This window comes from Pleurodeles waltl, chromosome 7 (genome assembly GCF_031143425.1).
Source record: "Pleurodeles waltl isolate 20211129_DDA chromosome 7, aPleWal1.hap1.20221129, whole genome shotgun sequence".
Taxonomy (NCBI): Eukaryota; Metazoa; Chordata; class Amphibia; order Caudata; family Salamandridae; genus Pleurodeles; species Pleurodeles waltl.
The window spans coordinates 133,060,965-133,080,908 of NC_090446.1; the positions used below are offsets into that span (position 1 = coordinate 133,060,965).

At 46.4% G+C, this 19,944-nt stretch overlaps 1 protein-coding gene across 3 annotated transcripts in view; it reads left to right on the top strand.

Annotated features, from left to right (window-relative positions):
- COX4I2 (cytochrome c oxidase subunit 4I2) overlaps nt 1-19,944 on the top strand; it is a 162,391-nt gene that overhangs the window by 110,944 nt on the left and 31,503 nt on the right. For all 3 annotated transcript variants that reach the window (XM_069243350.1, XM_069243351.1, XM_069243349.1), the window contains one exon: nt 6,837-6,998. In XM_069243350.1, coding sequence (XP_069099451.1) covers nt 6,837-6,998 — 162 coding nt within the window. The remainder of the gene's footprint in view (nt 1-6,836; nt 6,999-19,944) is intronic.

Sequence of the window (19,944 nt, forward strand, 5' to 3'; positions counted from 1 at the left end):
CAACTGTCCTGCTATAATGGAAAAGAAGTATGTGGTTGTTTTACTACCAACCTACCTGGTTATTGCACCACTTTTGTTCACTCAAGTTTTTTTTTTTTTTTTGTTTTTTTTTTTTTTTACATGGGGGGGTGTCACTTTGCACAGTAAGTTTTTACATATCAGACTGGATTTATGGTATGAATAAATTTGTTGTTTACACTGCAACCTACTGTGTGAAGATCAATTTTTTCCCCATTACTGCATGAACAACAGTAATATTCTTATGTTATCCAGTTTTTTGTTGTGAATTAGTTCTGCGTGAATCATTGTTTTTGACTGAGTGGTGGCATCCCACATTCGGCTTTGCCTAACGAAATTCAGCTATTTATGTACAATTACACCACAAGCACCAAGACATGACTCTTCATTGACAAACCAGGTAACCAAGTCCAGTGTTTTCCATGGTCCTTTTCTTTACAGACTGTAAATACTTCTAAGTATCTTTTTTCATTGGCTTCGACGTTTGCTTGGCAGACTACATTCTTAGACTGTGCAACCTATTGGCAGGAATCTGCTGGGATGCTTGGGGGGGGGGGGGGGGAAGGGCAGGGGAGGGGGGAAGGAGTGGTCCTGGCAAATCTGGACTGTGTTCTCTGTAGCCTGGGAAGGCCAAAGAGGGCTTTTGGGAGGCATTGGGTTGCTTTTCCAGTTTGCAGGATGTACTAAACCCACTGGTGTGTTTTATCTGTTTTAAAAAGGAGTGATCCAGTATTTTAAATACAAGTTGTTTACTCTCGGAGTCCACAAGTGGGAGATGCTACAATTCAGTAAAAACAGGGTGGAGTAGGGAACAGCAGAGTCCAGAAAGTGGGAGTCACTGGGGAAACAAGTCCATCACGCTGGTTTGCTGGTATTTCCTATTTTACAAAGTTTGTCCCAAACATGTAGCTAGGCCAAGTTAACTCCGTAAGGCTGGGCTGGCTTTGGCCACACACTGATCACACTTTTAAGAGGGTGTTTGGTATGAAGAGTCCTGCATGGACCTCGGTCTATCCAGCAAGTCTTAGTATAATACTTGTAAGATAACTCCGGAGGGTAATGCACTTGAACTCTGTGCGGGCAATTGCTCGTCATAGATTTGAGTCCTAGAACCGCGGTGCAATGGATTAATGTGCCGGCTCCATGCTTTGCTTCTAACCTGCAGGTATGTTGGGCAGATAGTCCAGTAGGTAGTGAATAAGCTGCACAGATCACTGCCTACAAGACACAAGTTTCAATCCTGGTACAATGTTTGGATAAGGCGTCCCCTACAAATATCTCCCTGTACCCTTCAAGACATGTGCTTTCATCTTTCAGGTTTTGAGTCTTTCATTTGGCTTGGATTAAAAAAAAAAAAACTACTTTTTGAATTGGATTGTAATTAACACCTGCAATTAAGTTTCAAAATATAGTTTGGTTTGTATTGTGTGCTATACAAATAGTCATTTGTGTAATTGTGCACCTAAACCTGCATAACGTATGCACAGCGCTTGAGAAAATACAACTTAAATCTCGGTTTAGCTCTTGGCAAGTTTGTGAAGTGACAAGCAGGGTGAATCTTCATAGTGAAACTTTGTTTGCCCGGATAGTTTCTAGGTCAGTAGACAGCGGTGACCATTGGGCTGCTTTTGGCGTCAGATGTTCGTACCAAGCCAGGGTACAATTGGAACAAATACAATTACTGATGATCTTTCAAAGGAGGGAGCCGGAGATAAAAGTGGTGGGAAAACAAAGCTACATTCACCCTTCAGCAGACTACTGACGTTCATTTGCCCACCACACTGAATTCAAAGCAGGGGTGGAGCATCAGGGGTGATGTTTGAGGCGTTACACCCCCCTAATAAATGCATTTTATGGCAAATAGTTTGGGACAGGTGCTTTCACTCGGGTATGGCGAGGTGTCATTCTGATTTCACCTGGAATTGTTACCTAAATACTGACAAACACACACACTCTCCCTCTCTGCTTTAAAAGTCTTCAAATAGGTTTGTTATCTTACAAAATATTGTTTCCTCCCACTTACTACCCCTGCCAATCCCCATTTGTCTCCCTTTCCCACTGCCCCTTTAGCCCCTCTCATGTACCCTGCTTGTCGTGTTTGTTAGACAGTCTGAAGCTCACACCCCCAATCCTACTGACCAAGCTACGCCCTTGTACAGAACTCACAAAATGCATAAAAAGGAGAATGCTTCGTAGAAGTATGTTGTTGTTTGCAAATTCCAGTACCAAAATCAGATCTACTCAAGTGCCCGCACTTTCCGCAAGGTAGCAACAAAGTTAGGGTTTGAAAGGCTAGTTCACTCATTTGTTTTAGCTGTCGGATTGGGGAAGGAAGCTTGGGCATATGCTGGAAATCTCCAACAGAGCAGCACAATTACTGTGCCAAACCCTTACAGTGAATTGTGGTCCTTGGTCAGATATAACCTTTCCCAGGAGACCAGGAAACAATATATTATACAATGTGGAGATAGTTACAACTGTGCTATTTGAGAAACAATAGATAACTTGGTTCATGATCAGAAGGGAGATATTTTGGTTAGGTTCTCCATGCCAGTACTGTTGTAATCCCTCGGTTTTCAGAGTAAGCGCTCAATGAAGTCTGCTTAGGAGCTGTAGAAGGGCTGTGAGGGTCTGTAGTAGCCCTTTCAGCATGAAGCAATCTACTTGTCCCCTGGAGCAGATGTCACAAGTAGGATTTACTCAATCACATTATCCTTTGTTGGACTACCAGCATAATTCTGTATTCTACTAGCCTTGACTTGACACCTGAGTACATATTTTTGGCAGGTAGGTACAATCTTTTCTGTTCAAATGGCAGCCCATGCTCCAGGATTTGGTTGGGGTCCTCAGTCGCCAGGCCAACAGGCCTTTGACTCTTTCATGCAATAATTAGGTTCATAAACTACGTTAGTAGCATGACTTCAACACTGCTCATCCAGTCTTTGGACTGTGTGTGGAGAGCGTATAGAGAGCAATGGGTCAGGTATGTCAAATAAGTGGGCTTCTATGTGAAAGTGTGGTGATAAGGTATACAACTGTTCAAATACTGCTGTGGCACAAAATCTGTGTGTGTGTGTGTGTATATATATATATATATATATATATATGTGTGTGTGTATAACGTCCATTACATGTGAAAATGTGTGTCTTGAATCCTTATCTATCACCCCTAAAGTATGCTGCAGTCCTAGATTGTTTTTCTGGCATTTCATGCAGAGTTGGTTTCTATTGCTGCGTCCCCTGGTGTGCTGAAAATAAATCTGCTGCTTCCCATTCATTGGCCTCCTTATCACTGTATGACGCCTAGCAAGTTACAAGCATAATTGCAAAAAGAAAAAAAATATTTTTATAACATGCCCCTCTGGGAATGGATAAAGGCAAGCATGAGTGTTAACAATTGCACATTTTATCACAATGTGCATCCTTTCCTTTTTACACATCACTTTGTATGGTTAAACAAAACATTACTTTGGTGTTGCTCACAGAGGTGTGTAGTGAGATGTGGCGTCAGTCCATCAGTCGCCAGGCGGTGTTGGTCCCTCAGTCGCCAGGGAGAAATCTGATTCCTGATTGTTGTTACTCATTGCACAGTAACAACCCCCCGAGAGCTCTGCAGTGGCACACAGTCCAGTTACCAAGCCTTGTAAATGACCCAGATCCATACAGAGTGAACACTGGTCATTCCAGGCAGCATGGGAAGAGTACTTGTTTTTTGAATGGCCAAAAGAGGAAGCCACCTATTTGCTTTGCAAAGAGAAAGTAAATGTTCTTAAGAGATGCAACCTGGAATGGCACTACAAAACTTGACACAGGATATACTTAACTTCCCATTGCACTCAAAATTGTGTTCAGCAAAAGTGGCTTTGTTAAAGCAATCTCTTCTTTCCCAGCAGAAGCACTTCCTTTGCAGAATGAAGGAATCTGAGGGTGTTACAGAAACATTCAAAATATGCTACTTGCTTGCCAAACATAAGAAGCCATTCACTTAGGCAGAGCTGGTGAAGAAATGTTTCCTTTCAGTAGCTGAAATTTAGTTTCACAACCGTAGCAACAAAGCCAGCGTTTTAAGAGAAATCAATGCATTACAGCCATCAGATTCCACTTGTGCACGCAGAATAGAGGCAATGGGTGAAAATGTCCATGACCAGGCGATCAGAGCAGTCAGTCACTGTTCAGCATTACCATGGATGAGTCCACAGATTTAGGCGATGTGGCCCAGTTATTAGTTTGGTAGCGGTATTTGGACCAACCTCTTCACCCCAAAGAAAAGCTCCAGTACCTCTACCACTGCAAGGGCACCCAAGAGAAGATATACTAGACAGCATCTGCAACTACTTTGAAACATATCACATACCACTGGACACTCCTGACCGCATCACAACTGATAGGGCGGGGGCTCCTGCCATGGTAGGCCAAGACAGAGGCTTTGTATCTCTGCTTAAAAAGAAGTTAACCGGACATACTGTGATAGACTACCACTGCATTATTCATCAGGAAGTTTTGTGTGCAAATTTAAAGCATGGAAACCTGAATAACGTCCTAAAACGTGCAGGGAAAAATGTTAATTTTATGCGTGCCAAAGCCCTTAGCCATAGACTTTTTAAAGGAATGCTGCAGGTTTCTGAAGCTGAATATACAGACCTGATGCACACTGCAGTGAGATGGGTAAGCAAAGGGAAAGTTCTGGAGTGGTTCATTGCTTTGCTTCCTGAAATTGAATACTTTGTAAACAGTAGAGGTCAGTCATTCCCAGAACTAAAGATGTGAAATGGCTTTTAATGCTCCATTTTTTTTCAGATCTATTTGCACTCTTCAATGCTTTCAATTCGATGCTGCAAGGCAAAAAACAGCTTGTGTGGTTCATTATGAATGGTATTTACTCATTTGAAAGTAAGCTTGCACTATTTAAAGAACTAGATGTTGCTGACTTCACCCACTTCCCAAAACTGTTGGCTGTGACACAGAGGTTTCCAAATGCACAAGAAATGCTGCCAACAGTAAACCTTGGTGCATATCTTGCAGAAATTTCTGAGGAGATAAATGGCGATTTTTCTCAATTCAGAGCCCTCACCCCTCTGTTCTGGCTGGTTGAAAACCCCTGGATGGTGAGTGCATTAAATATTGATGTTGAACTTGTTGGCTTAAAAAGGGCGCAAGCACAAATGGAGCTGATAGACATGCAGCACAATTCAGCTCCCGAAGCATCTTTTTTGGGGCAGGCCCCAGAGGAATTCTGGAACATTGTGCCTTGTGACAAATTTCCTGTTCTTTTTAAAGTGGTCCAGAAAGTAATTTGTATGTTTAGGTCAACATATGTTTGTGAAAGTTTGTTTTCCACAATGGGACTGTTGAAGAGTAAACTCAGAAATAAGCTAACAGACTTACGTCTGGATCAACTCTTAAGGCTTGCCATTTCAGACATAGTACCAGATTACAGGCCACTAATTGGAGACATGAAGTATAAAATAAGTTCTTAGAATACCCTCCTTTGATGTACCTATTTTTGAGCCTCAGTTAAACCTGTGCTGAATATCCACTTAGCGAGGCTTACCATGCAATGCCTCTTAAGAATGCTGTTGTATGATAATAAAAATGTATTGTGAAACTGTCCTCCTTGTAGCTTTGTACTTATATACAGCATTGCCTAGTTATGTTTTTTACACCTGTAGCCCTGCCCCTTCACTCTTGTCCGCCCCCACAGGCCTATCGGTAAAGCTCTCGGCCACAAACCTGACTGTAATTTTGGCCCCCGGCAAAAAGTTCGATTCCCCATGGTCTATGCCAATGCACTTTACACCATTTTCGTCGGCTCTGAGAGCCACTCTGCCCAACACCACTACTGTATGCCACTGTACTGTACGCCAGTGCACTCTATGCCACACTATACCACTACACTCTAGACACTTTACTCTGCAACAGTGCACTCCATGCCACTGAACTCTACGTCACTTTACTCTGCACTACTGCATTCTATGCTAGTAGAATCCATGCCACTGCTTTCTATGCCACTTTACTCTGCATTACTCCACTCTACACCTCAGCACACTGCAGCACTTCTCTATGCCACTGTACTCTAAAGCACTATACCGTCCACCACTCTGCCACTCTACTCTGTGCCACTGCACTCTAACATGCACCACTCTTATCTACACCACTGCATTTTATGACACTGCCTTTTACACCACTGAATTCTATACTTATGCACTCTACGCCACTATACTATGCAACACTCTATGAAAAATGGACTCTACATAGTGAACTATATGCTACTTCCCTGTACACCACTCTACGCATCTTCACTCCATGCCACTTGAATACACAACACACTATGCCACTCCCCTTTGTCACTAACCGTTAGCCATGCTGAACAGCTGCCACGCTGGTGTACAACATGACAAACACATTGGCAAAGCCAATAGCTCCTACTTAAACTAGACTAGTTGGCTTTGCCAATGGTTGTTCATGTAGGGCAGCCTCCAGCTAAAGGTGGGGTAAATCACTGGATAGTGGGTTTCAACCAGCAAGCCACTCCTTCTGAAAATCTGCTTCACCAGGGCAAAGATTGGGGCGAGGCATTCTTGAAATTAAAATCTAGAAGTGCAGTTGTTAAATATCCCATAGTGCATGCGTAATGCTGAAGAGTACTGTCAGTGTTTACAAAAGTGTAGCACCCCTGCTGAGAAGTGATTGCACTCTGGGGGTATGTGATAAAGCAATGCGGGGGGGCTGGAGATGGGAAACTTCCAAGTGTACTAGCATGCAGTGTCTTTCACAAACGCTTGCTCCCCTCCAAGATGATAACAGTGGAACATTCTCAGTCTCTCAGCAGGTGGATGTCCCTGGGGAGAACTACTTTGACCACAGGATCTTCCCGCTGCCGGATGTCCCGTTCCAGAAGGAGCTGACCGCAGAGCAGAAGGCGCTGAAGGAGAAGGAAAAGGGCTCCTGGAAGCAGCTGAGCAATGAAGAGAAGGCGGCAAGTATGTAAAGCTGTGGCGCCACACTGCTGACGTAACGCTGCACACCACCTGTGACGTAACGCTGCACACCACCTGTGACGTAACGCTGCACACCACCTGTGACGTAACGCTGCACAGCACCTGTGACGTAACGCTGCACAGCAATACTAGTTCTGTGCAGTCTTAAATTGGCAACATTGCTGTTGACCTAACACTGCACACAGCAGGAGTGACGTAATATTGATGACCTAAAGGCGCACCCAGTACTCCTGGCGTAAACGTAGGGTGGCAGCAGCACTAGTGCTGACAACACTGCAGGCAGCAATGCTGCGGACCCATCATAGCGCCTTGCACTGCGCACAGCACGTCACTCTTCCTGACATAACTAACGTTCTTCACAGCCCATCACTACCGCTGACTTAAAGCACTGGGGTCTGATTCACAGGGGGTAAACTTACACTTTTGTTTACATTTATACTTGCAGAAGTAACGTTACTACTTTTCCGTATTCACAAACTACCAGTGTAATTTTAGTACTAGTAAAATGACTATTAGGAAAGGAAAATGAGTAGGATGAAAATGACTAGTAGGAAAATTGCATTCAGTTTGAGAATACCCAAAAAGTAAAGTTAGCACAGCAAGTGTAAGTTTACCTTTGAGTCAGGCCCAGAGAGCATCGGAGGAGAACCGTTGTGTTCGAGGGCATAGATTCATTGTGGGGGGTCTTTGGAGAGTTACACCTGCCTTAAAGTATCCTGTAATGAATTGTTAGGTATAGGTGCTTGCAGTTGGGTACGTGAGGTATGTTGGGTTTCACATGGGATTTTACATACACACAAACAAAAACGCACACACTCGTTAGTTTGAAAAAGATTGTGTTTTAAGTGTCCCTAGTAGTCAGCACTGCTCTCCGTTTGCACTGCCCCTTAACACCCCCGCACCCCATGTCCTGCATCTCAAATAATGTATTTTAACATTCATATGTCAGCGAGAATTCGAGGAAATCTAATCTGAAGCTCACGACCTCTCACCCCCAAATCTGCGCCCCGGGTTCTGTCGAGCATTGATTGGGTTGGACCACGGTTCTGTTCCAGAGTTCTCTGTAGACAGGTCGAGCTGCCACAGCTCTGGTGGGGAGACTGAGATTCACAGTTCTGGGTTGTGGCATAACCAACCTGCCAACGTTTGACATGTTTTCCATGTAACAGATAGGACACATTGCTCGAACTGTTGCATGCATGTTTATCGTGTTGTCAGCCTGTTATTCTGTTTAATTCACATATTTCTAGCACTGTATATTTGCGTACTATGCACAAACATTCAGTGGCAGGGACTGAGAGCTAGGTGCAGTCACGAGAAAAATGTGACTAACAAAGGGGAATTTCTATCAACATAACATGACCCTGACTGAACCTCGCTCACGCGGGTGTATAATAATGGAAGATCGTCTTGAAAGGGTTTGCTCGCTGGTACTCTGTGCAGCGCCATTCCGCCAGCGACCGCGAGGTGGCGCTGCTGAGCACTGATGGAGGCAGGCTGAGACCTGCATTTAATTTCCAGATACATTAGGGTGTGAAAAAGACTTGCGCAAATCCGCGCGAGGGTACACGGCCCTATATAAACTAAGGCCCATATTTATACTTTCTTAGTGCCGCCTTTTGACGCAAGAGCGGCGCAAACGTACAAAATACAATTGTATTTTGTAAGTTTGCGCTGCTTTTGCGTCAAAAAATGACGCAAATGTGGCGCTAAAAAAGTACAAATATGGGTCTAAGTTTCGGATTAGCACAAGGAACTGTTCTGCTTTAAATGTGACTCAATGTCACTGCCCATTGAAAGCATTTTCGTGAATGTATTTCAAAAATGTGTAAAGACGTGATTCAGAGCTTGCGTGGTGACTGAAATCTGTACGCCTCTTTTTCGTTCATGACATGGATGAACACGAGCCCATATTTGTATTCCTTTTGTTTTTAAAAAGAGTATATTGTGATTTATGTGCTAGATTTTTCTCTTTAAAGGGCTTATTTCATGAGCTGTGGGATTCGGTAGAAGTGCAGCTCACTTTCAAGAGGCTTGTATCGTGAAACTTTCCACCTGTCGTAGCTTTGTAAAGCCACCAATCTTTTCCTCACGGCCACTGGTGGTAAAAAAAGGAAAAAAAAAAAAAACACTGCTGAGCATCCCTGGCCAAAACAGAATTAGCTCAGTGCCACTCATGACGTGGGGTGACTGGGCATCTGTCACTATATACACCTAACGTGATTGATGTCACTTTGCATATAATGCCCTGATGAAGCATGTATTCATTATTTTTTTTTGCAAGACTTGTACTTTCATTTTGTCTTTAAATAGCCCAACTTTCAATCAATGTCCCTGAAGCAATAACCGCAAATAAAAAAACAAGTCTAAGAAACACCGGTATTCTGTTATGTTCATACTTCATTTACCTTTTCTTGACCTATTTGCGGCTCCAGAAAATCAGTTTCTATACTGTCTATCTTGAATGGGGAAGCACCAGTCTTTGGGTTTCTCTCGAGTGGTCCTTGATGCTCTTCCAGGTTCAGGTGGGGGATGGAGCTATTTTCTGTAGTTGTCTTTTCCGATGTCATGCGTTGCCCAGAGTGAATTCTCAACCACAGATGTAGTGTCATTCGCGGGCGACACCAAGTGCAGCAGACTCATGGATGGAAAGCCTTTATGCCCCTTCCCCCCCCCCCTCCCCACCCACACACTGCTTTTTCCCCCCATGCTACCGGCTGGTAATAACGGCGGGGGATAAATTAGGGCGACCTGGAACAAGTGGGGGTCTTTGGGGGCAAGTCTAAGAAAATAATAAAAATATATTGCTGGAATGTTCATGCACCACGGCCTCATGTGTCTTTCGTTCAGGCCAACTCTACAACACCCATGCATTTTTAAAGGCATTACTGACTTGGGGAAGGGGGAACAACACCACAACACATTTGCTGTGTGTGTGAAAAAGGCCGCTTTATTGGAAACAGGTGCACTTACAATATTAACCTTGGCCTATTGTCTCACAAAACTAAACCTCACTTTACAGCCAATTTCACCTAACCAAAATGCGCCCCCCCTCCCTTTACCCTTAACCTTGCAGTCTTTTAATACATTCTTCCTTTTAATACTGATTTTTTTTTTTTTGTCGAATCCGTTTTTATCACCATAATTGTCTCCTGCTGCCACCTAACAATTGAAGCTGCAACTAGCATACCCCTAATGCTAAGTTTTTCCTGCCTGTCCTGCTGCTGTCCACCCCTTTCAATCTGAAAGTGTCTTGGCACATTCGCTGTCAATACTTATTTTCGTTGTCATGTGAACTTTCCTTGCCTCCGCCACCAGAAAATGGAATGCCTTAATTTATCTGTCCCCTCCCCACACAGCGTCTAACTACTGAAGCCCCCTCCTTTGTGTTTTTTACTTTTTTTTTTCTTTCTTTTAATATTGTTCCTTGAATAAAGCCTTCAGGACCTCCTTCATTTGGAGCAGCTACAACTACATGCCCATGAAGGACAGGTGCACACTGTCGCCCCTGAAAAATTCCCTGTCTTCAAACCGAAGATCCAGATGCTCTAAATATGTAAATCCCTTTGCCACACAAAAACCTTTCATTTCTTTATTGATTTTCCTCTGCGCCTGCTCTGTTGCCCCCTGTTTCTTCGCTCCTCTCCACACCCGCCGCAGAACAAAAGCTGTCCATATCACGTGCCACTGTTGATTGATTTCCTGTAAATCTTTTTTCATGCTCGTCATATCTAAACCTGTCCTCTGTGCTAAATCATTTTCTCCTAAATGTATCAACAGGACATCAGGACAATGACCCCTGTCTTTTTATTTCTGCAGTCTCCCTAATATGTCCTGCCACCTCATCCCCCCCTTTCCCATCCGAACGCACCCTGTAACGCTCCCAGCCAAGCCCACGTTTTCCTCAATAGCTGGTCGCCTTGCTTGCTTCTTGGCCCATTTGACGTACAAATGCCTGACAACCCATATCAATAGAAAGCTCACCTCCGGACCTGGCACGGAACCTGCAGAAGAAAAAAAACATGTTAAACGTGGTCCCTTTTCCTCCATCCCTTCCATACTTCTCACATACTTATTGTAGGCGTCTGATTTCCACCTCCCCAACCCCATGCAGTCCCTGCTCCATCCTCTTATCCCCGCCTCTGTCGCCGTCCCGATCTGGAAAGAGTGGGTCCCAAAATGAGAAGTGTCCCTGCCCACTAGCTTAAGACCTCCCCTCAAAATTACCAGAAGCTGGTATGCAGTAACCCCTTTCCCGTCTGTCGAAAAACTATTCCATCCCCGCCCATATCACCCACCTTCAGCTGTCTGCCCAGCGCTACGGGGCATATCCCAGACACTGGATATGGCCAGAGAACGTGTACTCCTCTCCCCAGCTGGTCCATTTTTGGGCTCCCGATCCGAAGAGCTACACCGTGTGCCCTGAACTGGACGTCATCCCACCTTATGGCCGTCCTCAACTTTGACCCCAGCAATTCTGAAAACCGGAAGGCTCCAAAAAACATCCATGACATTAAGGTCCGAAATAATAGGCATTCATTCTCGTCCGAACATATACTACCTGTAATGCCTGCAGTACCTTTTTTAGGAGTCTCAGTGACATTGGCTGCCTCACACTGCCCCTCTTCCCCTCTTCCTTGGCCCAACTCCTCAGAAGCCTTTGACCCAGTTCCCCAGCATAAACCACAACAATTTTCCCATAAAGGAAATGCCCACTAACTTCCCTGCTATAGTGATTCTAGACTGCCCTCTCTCTCTACCAGGTCCATGATAAACTGCACCATATCTTCCATTCTGTCCTTTTTCGGAGTCCCTCCTACGCGCACCGACCGCAAAAACTCCTGCCACGCCCTGGCATATGCCTTTTGTGTGGAGTGTGCCAACGAATTCACCACTAGATGAAGCATCTGCCATTGCCTATGGTCCACAGCGCCTCTGGCATTCTTGTCCTGCACAGGTCCTCTTCCGCAACTAGCCCATGGAACCGCTCCCAGTGTAAACGAGACAATGCATCCGTAATGTCATTGTTCACTCCTGGGACATGTTGCGCCCTAAACATAATGCTGCGCCTCAAACATTCCAACAACTGCAACACTTGTACCTCCCTCGCCGACTGCCTATTAAGAACTTGTCCCACTGCCAGGTTGTCAACATCGAACAACACTTTTTTATACTCCAAAAGGTGACCCCATATGCATATTGCCACCACCAGCGGGAAACCATTCAAGAAACGTGATGCTCCACCTGCCCCCCTCCCCCCACACCGCCATTCAACCGGCCATTCCTCCGCATAATATTTGCCCTGCCAATATATTCCAAAACCCGACGCCCCTGCTGCATCCAAAAATATTTGAACATCCCATTCGCAAATCATCCACAACTGTATGGGTATGCCGTCAAAGGATTCCAAAAAGATACACCACATCCTCAAATCCTCCTTCACCCCTACGCTAAGCTGCACATGATGGGGTAACCGATGCCCAGAAAAAGCCATACCCAGTCTCCTAGAATGTCCTCCCTGCTCCAACCACCCTGCAAGCAAAATTAAGGTGGCCAAGTAGTACCTGAATGTCCCTGACCATCACTTTAGTTTGTCGCACCATGACCCTTGCCGTCACAATCATAGCCACCTGTTTTTCCCCTGGTAATCAAGCCATCATAGCCTCTGTGTGCAACCCAATGCCCAGGAAAGATAAGACCGTGCCGGGCCCCACCATCTTTTCAGAGGCTAGGGCTACACCCAGGTCCCCCACAATTTCCTGAAACTGCGGTAGCACCACTGCACAGCCTGTCGGAGCAACAAAGAAAAAGTAATCCAGGTAATGCATCACCACCTTGTACCCTGTGATTGTGGAAAATATCCATTGCAAACGTGCTGAAACACTCAAATAGGGAGCAAGAAATCGAACAACCCATGGGTAATGCCTTGTCCACATACCACCTCTCCTGAAATTGAATGCCCAAAAGCTCAGTCACTTGGATTGACTGGCAACAGCCTAAAGGCTGATTTGATGTCAGTCTTGGCCATCAATGTACCTGGGCCTAGGGACTGCGCCATAGCAATAGCCACATCCGACGCAGAAGAAACCTTGATTAACTCATCCGGAATGAAATCCTTCACGGATGACCGCCTCTGGCCAGGCTAAAAGATGTATAAGTCTGTACTGCCCGGTTTCTTTTTTGGGCACCACACCAATCGGGGAAATGATAAGGTTTTCCAAAGGCCAGTGTGTAAAAGGACCCTCCATGCACCCCTCAGCCACCTCTCAAGTTTGTCTTACAACCACCTCTTTGCCTCTTACCGAACTCAAATTCTCAGCCCACCGCCTGTATCGAAGTCCTGTGTATCCCAAACTAAATCCCACCGGGGCTGTTATGACAGCCCACCCCCCCGCCACCAACCGGGCCCACCCCCTTGCCCCGAGCTGGACCTTGTCCCCCTTGGTTAACCCCTGGAGAGGACTGACCCTGCCCCGTCCCCGGGGATCCATTGTTGACATTGACATAGCAGTTAATAAGCGCGTGGCTCCCTGCACACCGCAAACACTTGTGTCGAAATTTACAGTATTCACAATGGCACAATCCTTTATTGTAACTCCAACAGGCTCCTGCCTTCGCTGCCCCTGTCCCCGCTGCTCCAGACACCCCTTTAGTGCCTGTTCCCGCCCCACCCTGGATGGGGCGCTAGCGAGAGGGCAGGTAAGTAATGGGCAATCCACTGGCCGTAAAAATGGTTTTGCCAAATTTTGAGGGGGCCACTGTGTGCTGCCATAAGTCTACATCAATCTACCCCCACTGAACTTCAGGATCGGCCGCCATTTGTGCCCGAAACTCCTCATTGTACTGTACCCAGGCATACCCCCCATAATTCAGCTGCACCTTACAGATGTCTATGTATTTAAATAGCGCAATTGACCTCTCGGGGACGCGTTCGCAGTACACGCTTGCAAATATTAGAAATGCAGCTGTCCAATTTTCCATAGTAAACGGGACTCTTGGCCGCTTGGCTAACTCAGTCATCTTCCTTCTAACCTTCCTCGGACCTGACCTCCCTATGTAAAAAAGCTTTAATATTTCCACGTATTCTCCCCTCCAAATCTTCTCCTTTGTAGTCAACATAAGGTATGCCCCAAGGGGTTTTGCTGTACCCCCATGTTGGGTAATTTCTTTACCTTTCCGTCTGCCTTGCCAGCATCTGCGTCCCCTTTTGGTTTTCCCGCCTCGTCTCCTGTCCACAAAGTCACCGTTCCAACCCCCCTTCCGTCCCCACCCGACATCCGAGACATAAACCCCTTTATGTAACTGATCCTCCATATTGTCCACCTTCGTCTCAATAGCCACCAACACAAATCTGTTTTTGTTCTGAACCTAACCTGGTGTCAAGGACAGGGGCTGCTCCTGTGTCATCTGCCTCGCAAGTTGGGTGCCTCCCTTCAGCTCGACATCCGCCTACAAAGACTGAGATACAGGGTTAGACCTCCCCCCGCCCCTTGTGCACCACCTCAATACTTTCCTCATCATAATTTAATCCATGCTCATAAATGCCCTCGGCATACTCACCTGACAGGGCGCTCCCAAAGGCCCTAGCCCCCTGCATGACTTCCTTTCCAAGGACCTTGTCCTGTGACGGCTGTCTGGGGGCCACCCTCAGCCTTCCCAGCCGCTCCGATTTGCCAGGCTGCTGCCCCTTGGAGACCATGACGCCTGCAGGTGCAAAACCCCTTGCATCACAGGGTCTCCGCAGGACAACCTTAGCCTCCAATGCCCAGCTTCCTTGCTCCTGCAGTAATGTAATCCAGCCGGCCGCCCGTGGCCCCGCCTTCTCTTCATCCCAGGGTTGCACCAAACCTGCCTGTGTCGCATTGTTCCTCCATCGCGTCACCCGTCCAAAATAGGCCCGATGTGCCGGTGATCACTGCCTCAAACCCCTGTCTGCCTGTCTGTCTCCTGCCTCGCTGCTTACCTTGTCCTCCCACCCTACCCCTTCCAGGCTGCGCTCGCCTCCCCTGGCCCCCAGCAGCACCACCATCACCCAAGTCATCCTTGGCATACTCTAGTAGCCCCTTATATCATAAGTGAGCATTGGGGGGCGGGCAGTCAACGTGATCCTATCCCCCTTGACTTTACCCCACCACCCTCCTCCTCATCACCCCACCTCAAGTAAGGTGTGCCCCTTCGGAGATACCAGGCCCCCCCACCCTGCTCTGCTACTGCTGGCTCCCACCCCCCTGACCTGCCCTCAGGCCTGTAACGATGCTCGGGGTCTGGCCCCACTCTCTCCTTCACCCCCTGCTCCACAACGTGAAGCACTGGTTGCCAAGTCCGCACCTGAGGAAAGCCTGCCCCTTCCCCCGTGCCCAGTGTGCACCATCCCTATCCCTCCTGCAGTGCCAGCATGCCCAGCCCCAATGCCGCCAAGCATTAGGCAGTCACTTCCCCTCCCCGGGCCCTTGCCATGACCAGACATGATTTTGGCAGCCCTACCGCAGCTGTGGTCATGGAAGCTGCGTGTGCTCCCCGCCTACCCCTCGCCGTTCAGTCGCTCCCACCCCTCCTCGCGCCTTTCCAGTCTTACCTGGGGTCCTGCGCAGCGAGCGGGCCAGCACAGCTGCCACCACTGAGATCGCCTAGCTCAGGGATACTCAAAGTATGGCCCGCGGGCCTCATGCGGCCCCTCTGACCTTTATATGCGGCCCCCTGGCCAACAGGAGCACTGAGCAGCTGTTTGCTCGACTCAGCACTTACAATAAAAATATTAAATAGACACAATCATTTATTTCAAACTTAAAAGAAAGGAAATAACTAGGGACTCCTGCACTTAACTTTAGAAACACCTTCATTTTTAAAGACATCTTGCAGCCTAAGTGTCAAACTAAGACAGTCTCTTCAAAATTAAGTGTATTGAGTTAACATGCAGAACCTTTTCACCTTTTCACCTTAGAACAATTTATTTTATCAGTGCATTGAGATGTATTCATTTAAAAGTGATAGTTTTCAAACATAAATTTGGAAACATTAATTCTTCCCCTTACCCTGATAACCGCACCAATAGTAAATTAAAGAGACAAGTCACTTGGTATGTGCACTTTATGGGTGGGCTGGGTTCCTATCATACATGAACAACAACATAGTTTAATACATGAAACATAGAAGCAGGTTAGAAGCAGCAAATGAAACTTAAGCAGGTTAGAAGCAGCGCACACCATGAAATCATGTAATTCGAGGTCTTCTCATATGTGATAATGCAGAAAAAGGACAGGCAGTGATATTAAACAATTGCCAAAGCTCACACAATTTAGAAAAGTGGATAAGCCAGGATTAATTCCATGTTTTCTGGTTTCCCATTGTTTATTTCAGCCAGTAGATGTATATCCTTCGCTTCTCCTACACCTATCTTGCCACCAATACCCCCCCCCCCCCCCCAGCCACCCCACCTAACCGCCACTGCCCTGGCATTAATGCGGCCCCGGGCACATCACAGACCAAACTTTTTGGCCCCTGGGAAAATGTTTGCGAGTACCCATGGCCTAGCTGGTCGTCGGTGCTCCAATGCACCGTCGTGGATGAGGTTGATGCGCTGGGCCTCCTGGAGAAGTTGGAGTGCCACCCGCACTCGATAGTCCACCGTGCCTACCAGCAGGTAAGCTCTATCAGCCTCCTACTGGTCACATGCCCAAGCTCCCTACGGACTGTGAAATGGCACACCCTCACTACCCTCACCACTAAACAACCGCACAATGTAGTCCTGCCTGCTGTAATTCTTATGTTATGTAGTGTATTGTTAATTTTTTTTTTTTTTAACTATCTCCTACCACTAGAAAAAATATCTGCTACCGGCCACTGTCGCCTGCCCAAAATGGTAGCCCTCCACAAAATGTTCCCCTACTTGTACCCCTCCCCGAAGCCCAAAAATCACCCAAATGGTGCCTGTGGGCAGTACCACCTTCCCCAAATCTCCCGGGGGGGGGGGAGGGGGGGAAACCTCTCCTACTTTGGCAGTCCTTCCCCCCCCCCCCTCTCCCCGGGACCCCAATCCAAGAGTTATGGGTGTGGGAGGTGACTGATCACGGACCAGCCCCAGTGCCACTGTACCTGCCGCTCCAAGGGAAGCTACGCCCCTCACCCCCGTTGCTGGGCCTACAAGGAATCGAAATGTCCGATAAAGTCAGAGGCCTCAACCGGGTCAGACATTCCTGCGTACCAAAACAGGCAATTAAAAATGATCCCTGCCTCTGACCTGCATATTTTAGTTAACTGAAAATAGTAGATACAGTGGCAAGTTGGAATTCCTAAATCTTGCGCCCAAGATCAATGTGTCGGAGGATAGAGCACGTGAAATGTTTAATGGTTACTCCTCCCCAGGCACCTTTTGTTAATAAATGCCACCCTCCTGGGTCACTGCCAATCTCCTCTGCTAGCAGGAATGAAATGCAATTGCTTCCCCCCCCCCCCACTGCACCCAAATAGGTACCCAAAGACTGAAAGCTATGCAGGCGGTACTGGGAGGTGCTAGCCAGGCTCAACCCGCAATCAGTACCCGTGCTCCAAAATTGCTATTACTATATTAGACTATAGAGCATTGGCAAAGGCAATAGGTCTGTCTTTTCAAGCCCATAACTAGTTGCTATTTTTGCAAACCTATCAAATGTATCAATGTAAAAGTTCTATAAAAAAAATGCTGCTGTCGTTTGCATACATTTGAAAAAACAAATGTTAAAAAAAATCTGTTGCAAATATAATTAAAGCATAAAATAAATGCCAAAAAAAGCAGAGCTTGACCTACCAACCCTAACACGGAAGTGAACTATACCTTAAGTGGATGTACAAAAGTGCAATGCCATGACTGACGGTGAAGAGAGCCAATGGCTTAAGTGGCTTAAGTGGGCTAACTTGTTGCACTATACAATATGCCGTGATGAGCGAAAATAGAATGTGAATGACAGATGAGTAGATGAAGAGGGATGACTAAAGGCCCCTAATAAAAATATAAATACACACACAGTAGGGTGTTTTTTTTTTTTTAACATGGTTAACAATACAGCTAATGCTGTCTCTTGACACACCTATTAAAGGCGAGCCTACTGTGAACAAGGCATGTCATTTTCTGTACGTTGAGTCGCTCCAGACTGTGCTAAGCATTCGGAGCCTTTGTCTGTGAATGGCCTGGCCGGAACGCCTCCCCTTGTCGGTTTCTAAGAGTTTCATAAATTTATCATATGTTCTTTCATTATCTACATTTTGTAGGACTTTGCAAGAGTCTCAATGCGTTGACCCGCGCTTCCTGTGGTGCCTGCTGGCTACTGATAAGCCCCTATCGTCGATAATCTGATCGTGTCTGTTCCTTCCGAGCATACTCTATCAATGGAAAACTTGCTTCTTCTAGGGCTGTAGGATGGACTGTGGCCACACCATCCTTTGAGGGGCACTAAACTCTCAACCAGCTCGTAGAGGGTTCTTCATATACGGTCTGGGCCCTCGGATCAAGCCGAAGCCTAAAGCCCCCTGGTCTTTACTATCGTTGAACACTCAATATACCAAATTAAATTAGTTATTTTGGCGCATTTTGTTGATTACAATTTGGAGCATAGTCAACTGTTCATGGAATCCAAATTTCTCTTTACTTTGTTGAACATAATGTAGAAATTTAAAATCATCCATATATTTCCTTCAAAATGGACCCGATAAAGTTACTGGCAAAAAGATTGGAGGGCTGTCTCCTTCACTCTGGCTGGCATGAAGGGATTCGACTACCACAACCTAGGGCCTAAGAGTCAGTGGGTAGCTGACATTTTTGTTAAAATGGTCTAATCTGTTGTAATTCCAGACGTTTGTGCTGCCCCAAATATACAAAAAATCCAGTTTTACAGAATGTGGAATTTTGTTGGCTATGTGGGAGTTTTTCCTCCCCTTTCCACCTTCTTCCCCACCCACTACCCCGCGGGAGAACGATTTGAGTCGAAAATAACTTTCTGAGGGTCACCTTTTCCTTGAGTGAAACAATTTCTCCTCAAACTAGTGTCCTGCAGGAATGTTATGACTTTTCTGTATGAGCAATATAATTTCAGGGAAGCTACTGGAGACATGCATTTTCCATTATATGCATAAGTTAGTTGAAAAATACTGTAGGGAAATGTCTCCCTTGGCATGGTTACCCCCTAATGCTTTGCCTTTTGTTGATGCCAGTTATGATTGAAAGTGTGCTGGGACCCTGCTAACCAGGTTCTTTCCCTAAACTGTACATTTGTTCCCCCAATTGGCACAGCTCTGGCACACGGATAAGTCCCTTGTAACTGGTACCCTTGGTACTAAGGGCCCTACTGCCAGGGAAGGTCTCTAAGGGCTGCAGCATGTATTATGCCACCCTGGGGACCCCTCTCTCAGCACATGCACACTGCCTCACAGCTTGTGTGTGCTGGTGGGGAGAAAAAGACTAAGTGGACATGGTACTTCCCTCAGGGTGCCATGCCCTCAACCCACTGCCTGTGCCATAGGTAAATCACCCCTCTAGCAGGCCTTACAGTCCTAAGGCAGGGTGCACTATATCACAGGTGAGGGCACTATGCCCCTACAGTGTCTAAGCCAAACCTTAGACATTGTAAGTGCAGGGTAGCCATAAAGAGTATATGGTCTGGGAGTTTGTTAAACACGAACGCCACAGTTCCATAATGGCTACACTGAAATCTGGGAAGTTTGGTATCAAACTTCTCAGCACAATAAATCCACACTGTTTGGAGTGGTATACAGGGGACATCTCTAAGATGCCCCCTGTATAACACTCCAAACACCAGTTTTAGGCAGACCAGTTCCTGCCACAACCAGATGGGGTTTTTGGCCACATGGGGTGAGTGCCTTTGTCACTCTGTGGCCAGGAACAAAGCCTGCACTGGGTGGAGGTGCTTCTCACCTCCCCCTGCAGGAACTGTAATAC